General features: G+C 34.9%; 2 protein-coding genes across 4 annotated transcripts in view; one reads left to right on the top strand and one right to left on the bottom strand.

Moving 5' to 3' along the window:
• The window catches only part of LOC125668612 (growth/differentiation factor 8-like), an 8,231-nt gene extending 6,813 nt beyond the window's left edge, over window positions 1–1,418 (top strand). The window contains exons 2-3 of the mRNA XM_056164325.1: window positions 370–936; window positions 1,087–1,418. Of these exons, the coding sequence (XP_056020300.1) occupies window positions 370–936; window positions 1,087–1,292 (773 nt within the window). The 3' untranslated portion in view covers window positions 1,293–1,418. The remainder of the gene's footprint in view (window positions 1–369; window positions 937–1,086) is intronic.
• A 1,001-nt stretch (window positions 1,419–2,419) lies between these two features.
• Window positions 2,420–23,760, bottom strand: LOC125668718 (uncharacterized). 3 transcript variants are annotated; one of them, XM_056164321.1, is made up of 14 exons: window positions 23,645–23,760; window positions 21,414–21,566; window positions 19,605–19,777; window positions 17,320–17,501; window positions 17,125–17,210; window positions 16,976–17,027; window positions 16,178–16,282; window positions 14,869–14,918; window positions 14,449–14,553; window positions 12,087–12,189; window positions 11,214–11,381; window positions 10,839–11,119; window positions 7,974–8,159; window positions 2,420–2,999 (listed from the first exon to the last, which is right to left on the bottom strand). In XM_056164321.1, exons 2-14 carry the CDS (start codon window positions 21,552–21,554, stop codon window positions 2,928–2,930), a joined length of 1,704 nt encoding a protein of 567 aa, XP_056020296.1. In that variant the 5' UTR covers window positions 21,555–21,566; window positions 23,645–23,760; the 3' UTR covers window positions 2,420–2,927. The 3 variants fall into 3 exon arrangements, with proteins under 3 accessions (XP_056020296.1, XP_056020297.1, XP_056020299.1); XM_056164322.1 differs by lacking the exon at window positions 16,178–16,282 and adding an exon at window positions 15,863–15,883; XM_056164324.1 differs by lacking the exon at window positions 16,178–16,282.
• Between the last annotated feature and the right edge of the window lie 34 nt (window positions 23,761–23,794).

Below are 23,794 nucleotides of genomic sequence, written 5' to 3'. Positions count from 1 at the left end.
GCTCAAAAGTTAATAGCAAGGTTAATGTTTTAGACAGAATGAAAGAATTACAGAATGACAAGACAGGACAAAAACAATATGCATCTCGGGACATAAAAAGTAAATATACATAAAAAAAAAAAAAAAAAAGACACTGTAATGATATTGATTATCAGAGACCACTGCAGCGGGTACTATCATGTATGTATGTGTTGTATCTTCACTTCAGAATGACAATGAGACAAACCGCTCTGAAACTCGTAGGCCTGCGACTCCTTTTAGCAATCGAAAAAAAGCGCATGGCATCACATTATTTCACTGGTCGCTGTTTTACAGAGGTAACTCCTACCTATATGTTTTACCAATAACTTTCGTCTTGTGTATTTTCAGAAACGAGCCAGTGCAGCTATCGGAAGTCCGCCGGGTGCTATTACTTCGACGTGAACGGGAAAGTGTCCGCTAGCGAGGTCCAGAGTGCAGAGCTCTGGATATATAAACTGTTCTATCACAGAGACCCGTTCATACAGACATTCGTTGTCTCCGAGCTGGGCAGAAGCAACAGAGCCGAGAAAAAAGTCCGCCCTCGCAATATAATCAAAAGGTTTGAGACCAAAATCAAGCATGGTTGGCTAAAAATTGACGTCACTGAAACAATTGTCCGATGGCTGCAGAAACCCTCACGGAATGATGGAATATCTATTCTGTGCAAAGGATGTCAACGGAAGAATCACAAGACAATATTCAGTTCTAAATATGACTCGATGCCATTTTTGGCGATAAAGACCCGTAAAGGCTCCCGAGCGCGGCGTCACAAGCGCTCGGTGCCCGTGGAATGTTCACCCGGATATGACGGATGCTGCTTGGCGCCATTGGAAATAAATTTTGATGATATCGGGTGGACAGGAATTGTGGTTCCGAAAAAGCTGAACTATGCTTACTGCAGGGGTTCATGTAACGGTACGTACTGAGTAGGGGGAGGGGGTGCAATTTCCACATTCTCGACCAATTTGATGAATCTTATGAGAACAGAATCATTTTATATGATTGTGATAAAAAACTACAATTAAGCATAAATTTATTTCTGAAACAATTTTTTTCATCTTTCAGATGAAGTAGCCGCTCACAGTGGACACAGTCGATTGATTCAAAACTACAGATATTCCCAAGCCGCCACACCAAAAGAAAGGCGGGAAATGACGCCATGTTGTTCCCCGATTTCATTTTCTTCCCAGTCTATGTTAATAGCAGTAAATTCAACAATAATTCATCACAATGTACCAAACATATTACCCACAGCATGCGGATGCCTGTGACACTGACGAGCTTCACATCAGAGGCGCTGCTACAAGCAGACTACAATATAGGGCAGTTTTGAGCAACTATCAATGCAATTTAAATTATAAAACTGAAAACGAAATAAACTTATTAAATTTTCTCATGTCTTTTTCTTAGTTTTCTGTGACTTTGTAATTTTTAAATTCAAGATAAAACCATAACATTTCATTGTCTAAAATTTGCAATCGGATTCAAATCTTCCACTAAATAAAATGTATCTATGCTTTATAATATAATTATATTGGTCATGTTGGTGTCTTCCGTTAAAGATGTCATCTTTGGTTTTCGCCGTTTATAGTTAATATATTTAAGGAATTACATTAAATTCAATCAAAAAATGGATTTCATTTCACGAGGGTATGAATTGTGACGCCTCGCGCCAGTATACTTTAATGAGGTCCGTAGGGAGCCAGTATACCTTAATGAGGTCCGTGGGGAGCCAGTATACTTTAATGAGGTCCGTAGGGAGTCAGTATACTTTAATGAGGTCCGTAGGGAGCCAGTATACTTTAATGAGGTCCGTAGGGAGTCAGTATACTTTAATGAGGTCCGTGGGGAGCCAGTATACTTTAATGAGGTCCGTAGGGACCCAGTATACTTTAATGAGGTCCGTAGGGAGTCAGTATACTTTAATGAGGCCCGTAGGGAGTCAGTATACTTTAATGAGGTCCGTAGGGAGCCAGTATACTTTAATGAGGCCCGTGGGGAGCATTTTGGCGTAAAACGTCGCAGTTCCTGTCCTCGCGTATTTTTCAGAAATAGAATTCATTTTTTATATCTACATTTTACTTTCATTTTTGTCGGAATTCCCAGTCGTTCTATATCTATCAAGATTCACAAGGTCGCTCATTATTCGCATTCACAAGGAAATGAGTATCACTTCAATTGGCAAACATTGTAAATAAAAATCAATGACAAACAAGGTTTTTTAGTATTTGTATTTTTGATTATTAAAAAATATTAAAATATCTCAATAAAAATACAAGAAAATTAATAACAGTAATCACATATATTATACTTTATATGTATCTCGAGAAGTTGAAAGAACCAGCTTTCATACTGTTAATAAAAATAGCTATTGCGTGCTAATTTCTATACAGAAGTGTTTTCAAATAATGAGATTGGACCTAGATATTTTTGATTCAATAGCGTAAGTACAGCAGTACGGATTTAAATACAATATTTAGGTTAACCGACTTAATTAGACATAAGTAGTTCCATATAAGAAGTGGCTTTACGCAAGTACATGTACATTGTAATTCTTGATAAAGGAGGAATTTACGATGTGTGGGGACGGAATGGATTTTGAAGAAAGGATTTTGAAGTCGAACATCCTTGTTCAAATTTTTGATGCCATGTCGACAAAATACAGGTTCTGATGAGTCAACGGAATTCATTCACATAAAATACAGCGAAAAATGCTCCACCAAATATTTTCTTCACGTAGCACTAAAAAAAAGCCTACGTGCTGTTTCCTGTTGTTTTACATTAGAGTACTGGGAAACTGAAGGGTCACGAACGAGGATTCTGGATTGCTGCAGAATATCAAAGATGTCTATCATTTCTAACAGTACACTGAAGGACAGGGGGTTATATTTTTCGTTATATGTGAACTATACGTCCTTTTTCTTGGCTTCTTCTTTTTGAGCAGTAAGGTCTTCTAACTCCTCGATCATTGCTGACGCCTGCAAAATAAATAACTTTTATATTGAGACTAAACAGTTTAAAAATTTTGCATCACTTTTTGAATTAAAAAAAAAAGAAGATTAAAAATTGCACTAAAACTATAGCAGGACCTGGGTTAAGCTAATCTTGGACCGTCGTGTGCTTCGTGTACAATTGGTTGGGATTTTGAAATATGAACTACATGTAAATTAGTCTATGTGCTATAATTAAAATGTGGTTGAATATAACATAAAAGCTTATTATACTTGCGGCTTACTGACGAAGAACTGCAGATTTATTTCAGAGTGATGGAGAGTAACAGAAGTGAAAGCACAAGTGAATAACATATTTAGAAGTTGTGAACAGTATGGAGAGTTTTTAATTCCGTAATTTGTAATACTAAAAGATGGGCGCTAGTAGTCTTAAGTATATATATATATATATATATATATATATATATATATATATATATATATACACACACACACATATGTATTTTCTTTTTGTCCATACGGATTTCCCGCAATTTGCACACAATGTCTATGGCGTCGTTTTGTGATGGCACACGAAGTTCATTGTAAAAAAAAAATTTTAAAAGAATGAAAAAGGCTGAAAACTGAAGTCCATAAAATCGGGTAAACTGTGACTTATACATTTCACAATTTTAAGGGAAATACAAATCTGTCATCGGCAGGGAGAATAGGAATCAGGTTCAGATCCAGAGAATTTTCAAAGGGGTGGGGTGGGGTGTGACCCAAATTTGTATCCTTTCCTTCCCATAAGTGGGAGGGTAAAGACCCCAAGATGACAAAAATTACCTTCATTGTTAAAAATCGCGTAACCACCATAACCTTCTAGATCCGCCACTGCGAATAATGAAAATGAGAGAAACATTTCACGCATGTGGTCCCCAAGACGCAACGGATGGTTGGGGAGGGTGGTGGTGGATTTGTTCACTTTTCAAAGCATACAAAATGCGCTTGATTTCGACGAGTTTTTCCCATAGTAATTTGTCTCGCACAACAGATTCGCCAAAATGTAGGCGTCACTTGTTTCGATATATTGATTTTATTGGTCGAAACTGAGATCGATATTTTCACCCAGTTAAATCATAAAAATTCAACAGAAAACAATGTTCTACAAACACGAAAACTGTAGTGTCTGGCATTACACTGAACGCATGAACGATGACCAACTTGGAAATTTTTCGACACTTGTAATAAAAAAATCTAACGGATTTTGCGGAAGACGATGAAAGCGACATTGATGAGATGAATGAAAATGTACATACGTGTATTGCTGAACTTATATCCACCGGTACAATTTTTGACGTAATTAAACTGATAATAAAAAATGTCCGTAATATGTATTAAAAACCTCTTTTTAAAAAAAACCGTCATAATGCGAAAATATGTAACCTATAATATTGGGAAATTCCGTTTGCACTAGGAAATAAAATTGTACAGAATAAAAATATTTAAATACAGAAACTTATCAACAGGATACAAGCTACTGCCCGCACTCTCGGTCATATGTATTTGCTTGGAACTAGCATCATACTGGAGAATCGCTCATCGAGCACATTCTAGAATTTTAGATAAAACAATGTGTAGAAATTCGCCAAATTTGAATGTTAGCATGCAGTTGTAACTTAAAATTACATGTAAAAGTATAAATGTATGCAAAATAAACTTATTTCATGAAGTTATATTCATTATTTAAAACTTAGACATATATGATGTTGAATTGTTCCGTTTTTAAGGAATAACATTATTTTTAAGTTTTCTTGATGTTACGACCCTAATACTGTGCGTGACGTCTGAAGAAAAAATAACTGGGGGGGGGGGGGGGGGGGGGTATTAAAAAAAGGTAAAATTACTCCTTCAGATTTCTTATAGTAACATGCGACCCAACACATTGGTTTTAGTTTTGGAGTTGAGATGGTCACTAAATTGTGCCTTGTCACACTGAAATGTGCCTTGTCACACTGAAATGTGCCTTGTGATAATGAAACATGTTGTTACTGTACATGCATGTCCGTATAGAGAACTGATAATATATGCATGTCCCTGTAGATGTCCCTGTAGAGACGGTGGTATGTGTATGTCTCTATAGAGATGGTGTTATGTGTGTCTGTCTCTATAGAGACGGTGGTATGTGTGTCTGTCTCTATAGAGACGGTGGTATGTGTCTGTCTCTATAGAGACAATGGTATGTCTCTATAGAGATGATGTTATGTGTATGTTTATAGAGATGATGGTATGTGTGTGTGTGTGTCTATAGAGATGATGGTATGTGTGTGTCTCTATAGAGATGATGGTATATGTGTGTCTCTATAGAGACGATGGTATGTGTGTGTGTCTATAGAGACGATGGTATGTGTCTGTCTCTATAGAGATGATGGATGGTATGCGTCTGTCTCTATAGAGACGATGGTATGCATCTGTCTCTATAGAGACGTTGGTATGTGTCTGTCTCTATAGAGACGATGGTATGTTTGTGTGTCTATAGAGACGATGGTATGTGTATCTCTCTATAGAGATGATGGTATGTGTGTGTGTCTATAGAGACAATGGTATGTGTGTGTTTCTATAGAGACGATGGTATGTGTGTGTGTCTATAGAGATGATGGTATGTGTGTGTGTCTCTATAGAGATGATGGTATGTGTGTGTGTCTATAGAGATGATGGTATGTGTGTGTGTCTCTATAGAGACGATGGTATGTGTGTGTGTGTCTATAGAGACGATGGTATGTGTCTGTCTCTATAGAGACAATGGTATGTGTGTGTCTCTATAGAGACGATGGTATGTGTCTGTCTCTATAGAGACAATGGTATGTGTGTGTGTCTCTATAGAGACGATGGTATGTGTGTGTGTCTCTATAGAGACGATGGTATGTGTGTGTCTCTATAGAGACGATGGTATGTCTCTATAGAGATGATGATATGTGTATGTCTATAGAGATGAAGGTATGTATCTGTCTCTATAGAGATGAGGGTATGTGTATCTCTCTATAGAGATGATGGTATGTGTATGTCTCTATAGAGATGGTGGTATATGTGTCTCTATAGAGACGATGGTCTGTCTGTGTCTCTATAGAGACGATGGTATGTATGTGTGTCTCTATAGAGACGATGGTATGCATCTGTCTCTATAGAGACGATGGTATGTGTCTGTCTCTATAGAGATGATGGTATGTGTATCTCTCTATAGAGACGATGGTATGTGTATCTCTCTATAGAGATGATGGTATGTGTGTGTGTCTATAGAGACAATGGTATGTGTGTGTGTTTATAGAGACGATGGTATGTATGTGTGTCTCTATAGAGATGATGGTATGTGTCTGTCTCTATAGAGACGATGGGTATGTGTCTGTCTCTATAGAGACGATGGTATGTGTGTGTCTCTATAGATATGGTGGTATGTGTATGTCTCTATAGAGATGATGGTATGTGTATCTCTCTAGAGAGATGATGGTATGTGTATCTCTCTAGAGAGATGGTGGTATGTGTATCTCTCTATAGAGATAGTGGTATGTGTATGTCTTTATAGAGATGATGGTATGTGTATGTCTCTATAGAGATGATGGTATGTGCATGTTTATAGAGATGATGGTATGTGTATGTTTATAGAAATGATGGTATGTGTATATTTATAGAGATGATGGTATGTGTATGTTTATAGAGATGATGGTATGTGTATGTTTATAGAGATGATGGTATGTGTATGTCTCTATAGAGATGATGGTATGTGTATGCAGTCCTATTGTATTGGAACTTTAAAAACAATCTTAAACTATGGTTATATACCTACACTCTGCACTATAACACATAGACATCCCAAAATCACTGTCCAGCAGAGAGGTTCAGATAACTTATTCAGACTTTGGCTTATCTACTTGCTATAGTTTTTAAATAAAAAGTGTACTGCAATGATCACTTGATTTCATTGTCTCATTCATCCATGAAAACAACAAAAATTCTTGTTCAACAAATAGTGACAAGAAAACATACACTCTGTAGTTACTCTAAAAGTCCAAATATGATTGTGGATGTTAAAAGTAAAAGCAAGAGGTCCATGGGCCACATCGATCACCTATGTAACCTTGGACCATATCTAAAAAAATTCCCCATATATTTGCATGCAAAACTTTTATTCCCATTTGTGGCCCCATCCTACCCTCGGGGGCCATGATTTGAACAAACTTAAATCTGCACTATGTCAGCAACCTTTCATATAAATTTGAACTTTTCTGGCCCAGTGGTTCTTGAGAAGAAGATTTTTAAAGATTTTCCCTATATATTTCTATGTAAAACTTTGATAGTTTATTGTGGCCCCATCCTACCCCTGTCGACCATAATTTGAACAAACTTGAATCTGCATTGTGTCACAAAGCTTTCATGTAAATTTGAACTTTTCTAGCCCAGTGGTTCTGGAGAAGAAGATTTCAAAATATTTTCCCCATGTACTCACATGTAAATCTTTAATCCCTTATTGTGGCCCCACCCTACCCCCATGAACCATGATTTGAACAATCTTAAATCTGCAGTATGTCGGGAAGCTTTCATGTAAATTTGAACCCATTTTTGTATTTTTGTGATTATCTCCCCTTTGAAGGGGCATGGCTCTTCATTTAAACAAACTTGAATCCCCTTTACCAAAGGATGATGTTTACCAAGTTTGGTTGAAATTGGTCCAGTGGTTCTGGAGAAAAAGATTTTTAAAAGTTGTTAATACATTTTCACTATTTTGGTATTATCTCCCCTTGGAGAAGGGCATGGCCCTTTATTTGAATAAACTTGAATTCCCTTCACCCAAGAATGCTTTGTGCCAAGTTTGGTTGAAATTGGCCCAGTAGTTCTGGAGAAGCAGATGAAAATGTGAAGAGTTTACAATAACGGACAAATTTTGATCAGATATGCTCACTTGAGCCTTCGGCAGATATCAAACTTTGATGTACTGAAACCACTTCTCATCTCCTATATCTTACTCACCCAGACATAGAAAGTGGCAGCCCCTGCTGACACGTCTCTGACTTCTTCAAGGTCAAATCCACCTAGGAGTGCCTTGGCTCTCTTGGCGGGGGCCAATGGAATGTTCTCTGGTTTACATTCTATACAGCGCCTCTTCAAGCTTTCTTTTCCTGTTTTTCCCACCAGGGCCTGCACTGATTTCCAAACCTAATTCATAAAAATTTCAATTCAATCACAGGTATGATCTTTTCCTTTAAGATGTTTTCTATGTTTCTAATGTACGCCTAGTTTTATAAGTACCAATAACTGTAAAAAAAAAAGTACTCGGTATAGATACCAATAACTGTAAAGAAGTACTCGATATAGATATCAATAACTGTAAAGAAGTACTCGATATAGATATCAATAACTGTAAAGTACCCAATATAGATACCAATAACTGTAAAGAAGTACCCAGTATAGATACCAATAACTGTAAAGAAGTACCCAGTATAGATACCAATAACTGTAAAGAAGTACCCAGTATAGATACCAATAACTGTATAAAAAAAAAAAAAAAAAAAAAAAGTACTCGGTTTAGATACCAATAACTGTAAAGAAGTACCCAATATAGATACCAATGACTGTAAAGAAGTAACCAGTATAGATACCAATAACTGTAAAGTACCCAGTATAGATACCAATAACTGTAAAGAAGTACTCAGTATAGATACCAATAACTGTAAAAAAGTACCCAGTATAGATACCAATAACTGTAAAGAAGTACCCAGTATAGATACCAATAACTGTAAAAAAGTACCCAGTATAGATACCAATAACTGTAAAGAAGTACCCAATATAGATACCAATAACTGTAAAGTACCCAGTATAGATACCAATAACTGTAAAGTACCCAGTATAGATACCAATAACTGTAAAGAAGTACTCAGTATAGATACCAATAACTGTAAAGAAGTACCCAGTATAGATACCAATAACTGTAAAGAAGTACCCAATATAGATACCAATAACTGTAAAAAAGTACCCAGTATAGATACCAATAACTGTAAAGAAGTACCCAGTATAGATACCAATAACTGTAAAAAAGTACCCAGTATAGATACCAATAACTGTAAAGAAGTACTTAGTATAGATACCAATAACTATAAAGAAGTGCCCAATATAGATACCAATAACTGTAAAGAAGTACCCAGTATAGATACCAATAACTGTAAAGTACCCAGTATAGATACCAATAACTGTAAAGAAGTACTCAGTATAGATACCAATAACTGTAAAGAAGTACCCAGTATAGATACCAATAACTGTAAAGAAGTGCCCAGTATAGATACCAATAACTGTAAAGTACCCAATATAGGTACCAATAACTGTAAAGTACCCAATATAGATACCAATAACTGTAAAAAAGTACCCAGTATAGATACCAATAACTGTAAAGAAGTACCCAATATAGATACCAATAACTGTAAAGAAGTACCCAGTATAGATACCAATAACTGTAAAGAAGTACTCAGTATAGATACCAATAACTGTAAAGAAGTACTCAGTATAGATACCAATAACTGTAAAGAAGTACCCAGTATAGATACCAATAACTGTAAAAAAGTACCCAGTATAGATACCAATAACTGTAAAGAAGTACCCAATATAGATACCAATAACTGTAAAGAAGTACCCAGTATAGATACCAATAACTGTAAAGAAGTACCCAGTATAGATACCAATAACTGTAAAGAAGTGCCCAGTATAGATACCAATAACTGTAAAGAAGTACCCAGTATAGATACCAATAACTGTAAAGAAGTGCCCAGTATAGATACCAATAACTGTAAAGAAGTACCCAGTATAGATACCAATAACTGTAAAGAAGTACTCGGTATAGATATCAATAACTGTAAAGAAGTACCCGGTATAGATATCAATAACTGTAAAGAAGTACCCAGTATAGATATCAATAACTGTAAAGAAGTACCCGGTATAGATACCAATAACTGTAAAGAAGTGCCCGGTATAGATACCAATAACTGTAAAGAAGTACCCGATATAGATACCAATAACTGTAAAGAAGTACCCGGTATAGATACCAATAACTGTAAAGAAGTACTCGGTATAGATATCAATAACTGTAAAGAAGTACTCGATATAGATATCAATAACTGTAAAGTACCCAATATAGATATCAATAACTGTAAAGAAGTACCCAGTATAGGTACTAATAACTGTAAAGAAGTACCCAGTATAGATACCAATAACTGTAAAGAAGTACCCAGTATAGATACTAATAACTGTAAAGAAGTACTCGGTATAGATACCAATAACTGTAAAGAAGTACTCGATATAGATATCAATAACTGTAAAGAAGTACCTAGTATGTTTTCAGACTTCGATATAAGAATGAATACATTTATTGATAAGTTAAGTTTTCACCAGTCTGGGAGAATATCCCTAGTCTGGAAATAAGGAAAGTGTAACTTAGTTCCATCTGAGCTCAATTCTCTTATATTTTCAATAAATAACTGAAAATTTTAGTTTTATTCATTATGGTATCCATGGAATTTTCAAACACGCTTCATAAAAATTGTTGCAACTTTAACTGTCTTTAAAAGATTGAGAGTGCCTCTGATGAGACTTGAATCTGCAACTTCATTTTCGTGAGATAGGATTACCACTGTGCCACAATATCCTGATATCAGTTTAAAATATTGTGCATGCAATAAAGTCCATAGAAAAGTTTGGAGAATTTTGTGAGAGGTGTATTTTATGATATGAACAAGTAACTCCTGGGTGCTTTGCTGAGAAATGTGTATATTTGATATAAAAATCTAAATATTCAAAGATTTCTAAATCCATCCACTAACAATAGAGTTGAAAAATAAGAAATTAAACCTTTGTATCTTTTTCCGCATGGCCCAGCAATAAGAAAGTTGCTGTCATGACCTTGTGGACAACAGGAGGGGGGTTTTGGTAACTTCTGATTTCAGCCACGGTTGCCTGTTTCAGTTCTAAGATCTCGTGACGGATACGCTCCAGTCGCCTCAGACGAGTGAGGAGTTTGTTGGCCTCCCCGAGTTCCTTGGCCAGAGGTACCTCCAATCCGTGCTTCTTCACAGCATTTATAGCCTTCTCTAGTTCTTCTAATTCTCGCTTTGTCATTGCACGCTTCAAGTCTTAGTAAATAATAAAATAAAGATTACAATTTTTATGGGGATAAAAATCTTTGAACTGTATACAGAATAAAGTTAAAAGTTTCAGGACACAAACCATCTCTGACAATGAGTTCCTTCAGAATTTTCTCTGCTTTTGCTAGATCCATATCTGTATCCTCCAACTTTTCTTTCTTAAACTCTGTGATGTTGTAATCCAACTGATAACGATCTCGACTTTTGATGGCCACTTTCAAATTATACCTCAGCTTTTTGTGTCTTTCATCTAAAAAAAATAAGTAACATAAAATCAGTACATCCATACATAAAATTTCCATTCTGCAGATTGACAGAGAAAGCAACCATTCTTAAAGGTGTGCTAAAACATCAGAATTATAGCATGTTTGACTAATGCTATACCCCATACATCTGCTGTGTAGCCTGTTTGACTAATGCTATACCCCATACATCTGATGTGTAGCTTGTTTGACTAATGCATCTGCTTTGTAGCTTGTTTGACTAATGCTATACCCCATACATCTGCTGTGTAGCCTGTTTGACTAATGCTATACCCCCATACATCTGATGTGTAGCCTGTTTGACTAATGCTATACCCCCATACATCTGATGTGTAGCCTGTTTGACTAATGCTATACCCCATACATCTGATGTGTAGCCTGTTTGACTAATGCTATACCCCCATACATCTGATGTGTAGCCTGTTTGACTAATGCTATACCCCATACATCTGATGTGTAGCCTGTTTGACTAATGCTATACCCCATACATCTGATGTGTAGCTTGTTTGACTAATGCTATACCCCATACATCTGCTGTGTAGCCTGTTTGACTAATGCTATACCCCATACATCTGCTGTGTATAACCTGTAACTGTCTGTATAACTGTCTGTGTAACCTGTAACTGTATGTGTAACCTGTAACTGTATGTGTAACCTGTAATTCTCTGTGTAACCTTTAAAGACACACCCACCCTGTAACTTCTTGCGTAATCTCTTGGCCTCTTCCTCTGAACCTCCTTTTTTCTTCAAATCATCTAACTCCTCTTTTGTCTTTTTTTCTTTTTCTTCAGCATCCTAAAAATTATGACAAAGTAATGACTGATTATCATTTGGGTGAGAACCACCACAGTGGTCTAGAGGTAGAGTGAAAAATTCTCAAGATACAAACAATCAATCATTTGGGTGAGCACATACAGTAAAACACAGTTCAGCAAACTTGTTTATAAAGAATTCACACTTAATACAAAGAATTGAATCTTATTCCCTGTAGTTCTGAAACCTATTAACAACTTATTTCAATACTATGAATTACATTTAAAACGAATCAAACATTTTCGCCCCAAGCACTTCGCTATATGAGCTGTTCCATTAAAACATATGGGGTACCCATAGAAGGCAATTTTAAAAAAAATCTATGGGTGGTTCACACTGGTGGGATATTGATTCTATGGTGGGTGGTTCACACTGGTGGGATATTGATTCTGTGGTGGGTGGTTCACACTGATGGGATACTAATTCTGTGGTGGGTGGTTCACACTGGTGGAATATTGATTCTATGGTGGGTGGTTCACACTGATGGGATACTAATTCTGTGGTGGGTGGTTCACACTGAGGGATACTGATTCTATGGTGGGTGGTTCACACTGAGGGATACTGATTCTATGGTGGGTGGTTCACACTGGTGGGATATTGATTCTATGGTGGGTGGTTCACACTGGTGGGATATTGATTCTGTGGTGGGTGACTTTTGCACGAAAATTGCTTCTATGGGTGGTTATTTTACCAAACCTTGTAATCAGTGAGAAAATTATCAGAAGAAAACATGATTGACAGAGGCAATCCGGGCATTCTGTAAATTATGTTTGAAAGGGAGTTGCATGTATTGAATACTGAAATAAAGTTGATATTAAGATGAAAAAGTATTTTGTGCTGTATGATGGGGGGAAAATTCTGATTTGGTAATATCTTAAATTCTACTTTTCGAATAAATCAATTTGCTTCTATAGGTGCCTATAGAGCTTCATTATTTGCCTCTATGGGTGGATAGGAGTGTACCAAAATCATTTCTATGGGTGGTCATCCTAATACGCCAGTTCCGAGATACGAACTCTTCTGTATAGGAGGTGCATTTAGTGGAACTTTGAATGCCTAAGTGGGACAGAGTGGATATACAGCCAACGAGGAAGACGATGAAATGTATTAAAAGCGGCTTCTCTTTAAATATGTAAATGTGGGAAATACTGAATACTATCGAAAGAAATGTTTTACCGAAGTGGAAACATACAAACAATGTCATATTTGTAAGAAATATCTTGGATATGGTACATATGACCAGCGAGATAACGTGATAGGATAAGAATTTAATTATTCCCTAAATACTTATCACTTACTTAGTTTGTGTATCAGTCGAATTCGGGTTATCAAACAGCGTATGAGAAACTTACTGAGTACATTCACTTACGCTGTGATGAATATCTGTCCCACTCCCGCGTGTAAACAAATTCTTTCGCGCCTTACTATGTACGAGAGTTCTCCAAAGGGAAATAACTCGGACGTATCTCGAAACCGGCGTATTTCCAAGTGCCTTCCCTCTGTCCCGTGTATGTTTTACTGGAACAGCCCTAAGCATGTTTTACTATACTAACAGGATACTCTTAATATAATGCCTGAAACTTCATTCTCTCAAAATTCTCAAAGAGAAGTCTCATTCCCATTTTTTTTTCTACACAGCTAAGCAAGTTTTTATTCTTGATATCTCAAACTTTTGATCTCTCTAAGTAAAATCTAGGTCTCGTTATACCTGCTTAATTTTATTATACTCTTGAAATTGAAGTATCCTTTGTGTGTACTTGTAAATTAAGCAGGTAATTAATTTTTTATATGTGTCATTGTCACTCTATGCATAGTTATGATATCATCAGTGCACATTTCTATTGATCAGACACAGTTTTAAAATAACAAACATTTTGGATTTCTTTCTATCTCAGTAGATGAATGGGTTTTTTTAATGTATGAATTAAACTTACATGAAAATAAAATCTGAATTAAATCTGTATGCTTAGTGATACACTTCTTTCAATTATGACATCACATTGTTTCTTGAATTTTATGTCGGCAAAGATTTCCATAACCTGCCTTAACATACCCACATAACATAACCTTATATTCAAACTTAAAGTTCGACTCAAGCAGGCATTTGTTTGAACCGGAAATTAACAGGTTTTTGTGCATATAAGAGAACCTAGCTCTCTTTTCTGAACAAATCAGTTTTCTCTCTATTGCAAGATAGGCACAATAATCCCTGTAGAACAACAGACCACAATGATCTCAGACCTTTGCCAATTTTTCCACGTCTTTATACAATTCCTCTTCTTCTTTTCTTCTTCTCTCCTCTTCCTCTCTCTGTTTTTTCTCAAGTTCCCTTAAACGTTCCAATTCCTGCAAAAAATCCATTTTGGTCAAAAAATTCAATACCTGACATCAATTAATCTTTCACTAGTTAATGTCCACTTCAAATGATGACATTTCCACATCTTTGTGAAATAGTTTCTTTCTGTGATATAAAATACCAAATAGCAAACCAAAAAAAAAAGGTTCTATCTAACCTTATGAACCTCAAAATGCACAGTCTAAATCAATTGAAATAGATTTAAAAGAGCAAACTTTCTTATTTTTTAATTTCAATTTAAAAAAAAAAAGAAGTTAATATTGAAGTTTTGCAGTGAGTGTGAGGATGAGGTGTGACAGAGTTACCTCCTCTTCCTCTCGTCTTCTCCTCTCTTCCTCGTCTTGTCTTTGTTTCTCTGTGTAAATGTAAGGCTGGCATTATTTAAGGGAAATAACTCTGATACATGGATAATGAAAGATTTATAATTGGAGTACCGGTAGTGTTTCCCCAAGCATTATCATTGATTCTGTTTTTAATGAACTTTAAGAAACAAAATACCTTAAATGGATTGACAGATTTAATATCAGATTAATATGCCTCATACCTTCTGATATAGTATTTTCATGAATAAAAATGACACTTGTTCAATTAACATTAACAGCTAGTATGTCAGATATTGTCTGTTCATGAATAATAATGACACTTGTTTCACTAATTACAGTATGTCAGATATTGTCTGTTCATGAATAATAATGACACTTGTTTCACTAATTACAGTATGTCGGGTATTGTCTGCTCATGAATAATAAAGACACTTGTTTCACTAATTACAGGATGTCGGGTATTGTCATGAATAATAATGACACTTGTTTCACTAATTACAGGATGTCGGGTATTGTCATGAATAATAATGACACTTGTTTCACTAATTACAGGATGTCGGGTATTGTCATGAATAATAATGACACTTGTTTCACTAATTACAGGATGTCAGATATGTATAGGCATGAAGAGAATAATGATTTATATATAACAATGTTCCAGAACTTAGAAATATTTGACTGAATAAAGATTAGGAAAGTTGAGAAACCTTGAGTACATTCATAATTATTGAATTCAGTCAAGCTTACATGTGTAACTTACCAAACAACACTGAAGTCACAGGGTTATAATATAAAACAAATTAGGCTCAAAATACTCGACTTTCTTTCCAGTCTTGAGTATTAGATTCAAATAGAAAAAAGAAAAGAAATTTGAAATTCTAATATAGAAAGAAATGCATATATTATTTAGAGTTACATGAATCTGCATAAAATATTTGTATTTTCCTTCGATGCTCATGCAGCGATTATACTTAACCTTTCTGTCTGTCGTGTAACACTGTAATCAACATGCAATACATATGTAAAATCATTCATAACTGACACCTAGCATTGTGTTAAACATGCAGAAACACTAATCTAATTCAAAACACTTGCTGACCAATCTCATTAAAGTGTGCATGATAATATGAAACCTGCAATAGGCACAATTCAAAATGGTGCTCACAACACTGTACCAAACAAAGCATCCTAGAATTCATAGCTATAATTGCTTTGTAAAATGATGGCATGCTACATCGTACTCCAAAAGCATCCATAATGAATACATTAATCAAACTCTGCACTGATTGACCTCTGTAACGAGCATCCTCTCTGTCCTTCTCTGTTTCATCTTCCTCGTGGTCCTCCTCGGGGATATCTGACATATTCCTCAGTTGTTCGTTGTCAATTTTTCTCTCTTGTGTATTTTCATTCATAGAATTAGTAATGACAATTGCCTGTGTTTATTTCACTTTTTGAAATTATTGTAGTATGTGTGTAAACCAGTAAGTTGTCAGACAGGGGTCTACCTTTCATTTTCAAAACGTTGGTCAAATTGGCCAGGTGTCACTTCCATGTTTTACTTTCTTCACTAAAAAGTCACTCAGTGAATATAATGAAACATCACATATGGTCTTCTTATTTTTATTTATCAGATGTATAAGTTACTCATTCTGGGATTTTTAATTTCATTATTTTTTTCATTTGGTTAAATATGTTCTGGACCATAAACTTCTAGTAACATAATCTTTCTGTAAGAATTAGTAAAATAAATCAAGATAATTATCATATATTTCTTTATTAATATTTATTTTTGTCTTATTTCTATTTCATTTGATAATGTAATGCTTTGAATTGTACTATGCATAAAGGACATAACAGTATAATGAAAACAGTTTGGATTTCAGCATTTGATAAAATGAATCAACAACAGACTTTTGTATTTTTCTTTTTTTCTCTCCTGAAACAAGTGACTCCAACTCAAACTAAGTTTCACTTTCAATATCAAATGGAAATTTGAAATAGTCATGCATCTAATCATAGAATCGGGACCACGGATATGGGTTGGTTAGAAATCATTAATTTTTTATTTGTAAAAACAATTAAATACCTTCATCTTCGAGTTGTCTTTTCCGTCGCAAATCTTCACCTCTCTTTTGTTCCTAAGACAAAAATTATTTATAAACAGCTTTGATTCAAGACATACTGAGAGTCTATAACAGAATGAGATTGATTGATTTTACTGTATAAAGCACATGCCTCTTCTAGTCTCCTTCTTTCTTCCTCTCTCTTTTTCTTCAACCTTGCCACTTCTTCCTCTGCCAATCTTTCCCTTCTCAATCGGTCTGAAAAAAATATTCAATATTAAGAGACATTCAAATCGGTGATCATAATATTTTGGAGATAGAGAGAGAAGAAGGGAGAGAGAGAGATGAGGGAAGCGAAAAAAAAAACCTTCTCTTTCATGTTCCTCCTCCATTTTATCTGTCTGTAGATCCATTCGGTTTGGAATATTGCACAGCATGACTTCAATCTCAGCAAAAGCCACCGAGCTGCCTGGAATTGGACGGGACCTCACAAACTCCTCCCACTTCCTCTTGGAGAAATGACGGCCATGAACAGTTTGGACAAACCAGCTAAAACACAGACACATGCATATGAATTAAAACACAATTAAGATTAAACTGTAACAGTAAAGCAGCTTTTGTATCAAAACAAGAGATGTTTGTAAAACACATATGCCCCCCATGGTGCAAAATTGAACAGGGTTATACACACACCTCATTTAATTGATAGTATTATCATAAATTCAAAATATTGAGCAGACAATATCTTCCTATGTCAAGAGTGAATTGACCATGTGACCTAAAATTCAATAGGGGTCATCTACTCTTTATGCTGTACCAGTGTACCAAGTTTGGTACTTGTCAATCAAGCAAATAATTCTTAAAATATAGGAGACAATATATTACTATGTCCAGTTCAACTATTGACTTTTGACCTCAAAATCAATATGGGTCATCCTCTCCTGAAGATGTACCAATGTACTAAGTTTGATGTCTGTCAAGTAAAAGGGTTATCAAGATATTGAGTGGACAGTATATTACTATGTCCAGTTTGACCCTTGACCTTTGACCATGTGACCTCAAAATCAATAGGAGTCATCTTCTCCTGAATATACATCAGTGTACTATTTAAAGTTTGATGTCTGTCAAGCAAAGGGTTCTGAAGATATTGAGCAGACAGTATATCCCAATGTCCAGGTTGACCCTTGAACTTTAAACATGTGACCTCAAAATCAATAGGGATAATCTTCTCCTGAAGGTGTACCAGTGTACCAAGTTTGATGTCTGTCAAGCAAAGGGTTCTCAAGATATTGAATGGACAGTATATTCCTATGTCCAGTTTGACCCTTGACCTTTGCTCATGTGACCTCAAAATCATTAAGGGTTATCTTCTCCTAAAGACGTATCAGTGTACCAAGTTTGATGTCTGTCAAGAAGAGGGTTCTCAAGATACTGTGCAGACAGTATATTCCCACGTCTAGTTTGACCCTTGACCTTTGACCATGTGACTTCAAAATCAATAAGAGTCATCTTCTCCTGCAGATCTACCAGTGTACCAAGTTTGATGTCTGTCAAGAAAATGGTTCTCAAGATATTGAACGGACAGTATATTCCTATGTCCAGTTTGACCCTTGACCTTTGACCTCAAAATCAATAAGGGTCATCTTCTTCTGAAGACATACTGGTGTACCAAGTTTGATGTCTGTCAAGCAAAGGGTTTTCAAGATATTGAATGGACAGTATATTCCAATGTCCAGTTTGACCCTTGACCTTTGACCATGTGACCTCAAAATTAATAAGGGTCATCTTCTTCTGAAGACATACTGGTGTACCAAGTTTGATGTCTGTTAAGCAAAGGGTTTTCAAGATATTGAACGGACAGTATATTCCAATGTCCAGTTTGACCCTTGACCTTTGACCATGTGACCTCAAAATCAATAGGGGTCATTTTCTCCTGAAGACGTACTAGTGTACCAAGTTTGATGTCTGTCAAGCAAAGGGTTCTCAAGATATTGAGCGGACATTATATTCCTATGTCCAGAGTAGATTGACCCTTGACCTTTGAACCTGAAAAACAATAGGGGTCATCTTCCACTCATAATCAACCCACATATGAAATATCATTATCATCAAGTGAATGGTTCTCAAGATATTGAGCGGACAACATGTGGTCTACAGACCGACCGACAGTTGCAAAACAATATGCCCCCTCTTTTTCAAAGAGGGGCATAATAAGAGGGAAAGAAAGTAGGAAAAACATTACCAAAGAATTGATTTGTCAACATACAACTCCAATATATTCATTTCACTAAGTGACCAATTCATTTTCAGAATACATGTCACTATACTATATACAAGGTATGTTACAAAACACCCATTCTTAAAACTTTTATATATATATATATATATATATATATATATATATATATATATATATATATATAACAAGTACATTGTACTCTTTTTGTAAAACTTGTTACACTCTGAAGAGCCGAACTACACGGCGAAAGCGTTAAGTGTAATTAATCAAATGTGGATCATGTGTAGTCATCATTGGATATATTTTTCCTACTTATTACCTATACCATGGACATTTTGTGCAATTTTACTATACCGGTATATATATTTAAATCAAACAGTCCCAGATATCTTATGATAATTGTGTAAATTTACCGAGCTTCCTCTTGAGATATTGTGTCTTTGTGTTGTACATCTATCATAGAGAACTCCCATCTGAAATCCTGAATCAGGAAGAAGCGACGGTCCATTTCCTGTAGGAGAGCATACAGCTCTGAGGGTTCACAATTACTACGATGGACACACACATACTTCATTGACTCCATGACCTGCCAAAAAAAAAAAAGAGCATGAACAAAACTACCACTCTGATGCTCGGCTACAGATTTACAAAGTGACTTTATTTTTATTCTGATTTTTTGCAAACAGAAAAACATGCTTTTAACGAATTCATACTTGGTCCAAAATTGATATTTATTCCCCTATGAAGGAAAATAATGAAAATTGTATTGGATATAATGATGTTTGGTTATAACAAACTGTTTTTCACTGGCACTAGCTGGAGGTTCATTATAACCGTGTTTTACTGTATAATGATGTTTGGTTATTATGAACTGTTTTTCACTGGCACTAGCTGGAGGTTCACTATAACCGTGTTTTACTGTATAATGATGTTTGGTTATAACGAACTGTTTTTCACTGGCACTAGCTGGAGGTTCACTATAACTGTGTTTTATTGTATATACGTATGTCAACTTCACCAGTATTATACAATTTTATTCTGCATGTGCATCAGACTATAACTCAAACCTGGGACCTCCTGCAAACTGCACATGTTCTACCACTTGACCACCAGCAGCAGATATACTACCCAATGTTTGTTAAATCTTTTCCTTTTTTTCTTCAATTTTTAAAACCTCACTAAGACTCATTACAACTCTATAGGAATTGAACCCAGGACATAATGTGGCTGTTCTTAGTTACCAACTGATTCAGAGCTACATGTGTTTCCCATATCATTCACTATTATAAATATATTCACTTAACGTAGTTCCACCATCCTGTGACGTCATAAGATTTCACAAAGTCAATGATTTAATAAGATTTATGCATGACAGGAACATAAATTTTGTTGGAGTCTTTTTCAATAGGTATTTTAAAAAATCTTGTTAACCATAGAATATTTCAAAAGTCTAAGTTATATATATGAATAATCAATTATATGTTTCAAATATTGAATCCAAGGACAGTAACTCTGTTTTCATTAGAATATTTACCAAAATCCATTATGCGGTAGATTTCCTCTATTTTTCACAAACAATTTGTTTATTTTTTTAAAGAAACAGTTTCATGAAATTGTTATGACTACTATTATATCGTTATAACAAGTTATTGTGAAATTTTGATAATGTATACACAGCACCCTGATCTCTTGGCCAGGTAAATAACAATGACCATAGATGACCTCCGCCCACATCCAGTGATCTGTGAAGAAACTGTACGATATTTTATTTGGGTCTTTAAGGAAAATTGACGTAGATACAGGTGTATGTGTGCTAATTGATAAAAAATTTATTAATACCGCAACATACGTATTATATATTTTTTATTTGTTACTAAGATATTTTATTTGAAGAATCAACAATCAAATATAAGATTGAGCCTATAATTCTAAAGGGGTGGAATTACCTTAATAGTGACATTGACAGTTTAACATAATACACCGTAATGTTAATCACAAGACAAATGTATACTGTGACACCATACCACAATTTCTAAATTAAAGGGTTTAAGCAATGAAGTCATGAAGGATTTTCTTTACTGAGTTGAACGTAAAAAAAAACCGCATCAAAATCAGCACAAAAATAACTTAAATAGGCTCACCCTTTAAAGTTAAAAAATAAAAATGACTTACATGCAATCACACAATGATGGCAAATCATTATTTTATACATGTATATTTACCTGCGGTAAACTGATACCTCCCATACGTAGATCTCCATGCAATATCTGTATTTGTATTGGAGACAAACTCCCTTTTCCATCTGTGTCATAGTTGTTGAAAATGGTTTCCAACACCACTCTCTCATCCAGGAGACCCCCCATGATGGCAATTTCCTATCAAACCAAAAAAATAAACAATAAAAAAAAAGATGCAAAAGATAGTACTTTAAAAAAATTTGTCATTATGACAGATACAATGTTTAAATATAAATTGAAAATGATAAGTTTATTAACATACGTCACCATGATAGGCAGCAGATAGCTTGTACAAATATATTTTGACAGGTTGGAAACACTTCCCCTACAGTGAGACATTCTCGCGAAAACGCGATTATCCGACTCTCTAGCAAGAGTAAATATATCCCGTACAACCGAGAAAAACACCTGTGGACTACATCTTTTCATGTTTCACGTGAAAGAAGAAAAAGTGCTAAACTGTCTGATACTTTTGCAAATATATATTTTATCAAAACAAAAACACTCACGACATGCATTGGATTCAGCCTCCTTCCTTCTTTAATTATGCAGCAACATTGATATGAAATTTCTTGACTGTGTTGTCAATTTTATAGAGACAATTCGTGTTATGCTGACTGTGTGTCACACTTATTCAGTATTGCACAGAATTAGCCATTATTTTCAATAAAGACACCAAAACACCTGTTTATGGTAATGTTTACTTTCTCCCTAAAGAGGAATAATCGAGTTTTAGTGAGATCTCGCAATAGGGGAAGTGTTCCTAACCTGTTTGATGCTGATGAATGGAGCAAATGTGCTCACGGTAAAAAGTAGTAGGTTTTCCTGGCACGGTAAATATCAAAATCATAAAAAGGCCAGGTAAACGTCAGATATTTCTATGGAGCGCCAAATTAACATAAACTCAAATAATTGAAGATATCTTCAATTATTTGAAGATATCATCAACTCAATTATTGCTCTCTTTAAATGAATTAATGTGCGCATTAAATCAATTATTGCTCTCATCAATTGAATTAATGCGCACATCAATTGAATTAATGAGAGCAATAATTAATTTAATGCATGCATTAATTCAATTATTGCTCTCTTCAATTCAATTGATTTGCGCATCAATTGAATTAATAAGAGCAATAATAGATTTGATGCGCGCATTAATTCAATTATTGCTCTTTTTAATTCAATTGATGAGAGCATCAATTCCGTAGAAATATTGCTCGCAATAATTAATTTAGAACTCGGTATAAATAATTTGATGATCTCTTTAATTCAATTGAAGATATCTTTAATTATTTACAATGCTTTTGTATAAGGAATTAATGCGTGCATCAATTCTTTTAAAGAGAGCAACAATTCAATTAAAGAGATCATTAATTCAATTGTGGATATGTTGAATTGAAGATATCTTTAATCATATAGTTGCTCTCTTTAAAAGAATTATTGCTCTCTTCAATTGAATTAAAGATATCATTAATTCAATTGAAGAGAACAATAATTGAATTAATGTGCGCATTAAATCAATTATTGCTCTCATCAAATGAATTAATGCGTGCATCAATTCAATTATTGCTCTCATCAATTGATTTAATGCGCGCATTATATCAATTATTGCTCTCTTCAATTGAATTGTAGCACGCATCAATTCAATTGTTGATATCATTAATTCATTTGAAGAGATCATTAATTCAATTAAAGTGTGCATCAATTCAGCTGAAGAATTAATGCTATCATCAATTCAATCAATGCGCGCAATAATTCAGAATTGTTAATTATTTGAAAATATCTTTAATTAAATTGTTGCGCGCATCAAATGAATTGATAATATCTTCAAATAATTGAAGATATCTTCAATTATTTGAGTTTAAGTTAATTTGGCGCTCCATATATTTCGGACTAGGTAAACAGGTAAATTATGGAAATATGGTTCGTTTTGAAAGACTATCTATGTTCCATATATCACGAAATAAATAGTCAGTAAACTAGAGGCCTACAGATGTATCTATATTTCCAACATTACTACAGGCTTTAACTAAAACAGGCCTAAATTCCATCTGTGAACAGAATATTGCAAAATGGTCTGATGTCACTTACAATCAATGGAGAATTTTCATACAAACAAGATCAATGACATATTTTTACAGATCACTGAATAACAGTTACATAAATATATATTTTTGTTTTGTTTTTATTATACTATACAATCAATTTTCGCTTACCTATTCGTTGAAGGTAGCCATTTGTAAACAATCGTTATCCCGAATGACGTGAAAGAGATAAGTTTTGATTGGACAATATCATGGCACTAACCAATCACGGTCCATTTCTCTTAGTTTTGCTTCCTGATAGCACTTTCCAACATGTCAGCT

The sequence above is a fragment of the Ostrea edulis genome, chromosome 4 (assembly GCF_947568905.1).
Source record: "Ostrea edulis chromosome 4, xbOstEdul1.1, whole genome shotgun sequence".
In the NCBI taxonomy this organism is placed as follows: Eukaryota; Metazoa; Mollusca; class Bivalvia; order Ostreida; family Ostreidae; genus Ostrea; species Ostrea edulis.
This window is presented reverse-complemented; position numbering and strand designations above follow the sequence as displayed.

Coding starts and splice junctions, on each gene's coding strand:
- LOC125668718 (XM_056164321.1), bottom strand. CDS start 21,554: ATGGGGGGTCTCCTGGATGAGAGAGTGGTGTTGGAAACCATTTTCAAC. Junction 14,554..14,868: donor GAAGACGAGAGGAAGAGGAG/GTAACTCTGTCA, acceptor GATTTTTTGCAG/GAATTGGAACGTTTAAGGGA. Junction 11,120..11,213: donor GGAACTCATTGTCAGAGATG/GTTTGTGTCCTG, acceptor TTATTTACTAAG/ACTTGAAGCGTGCAATGACA.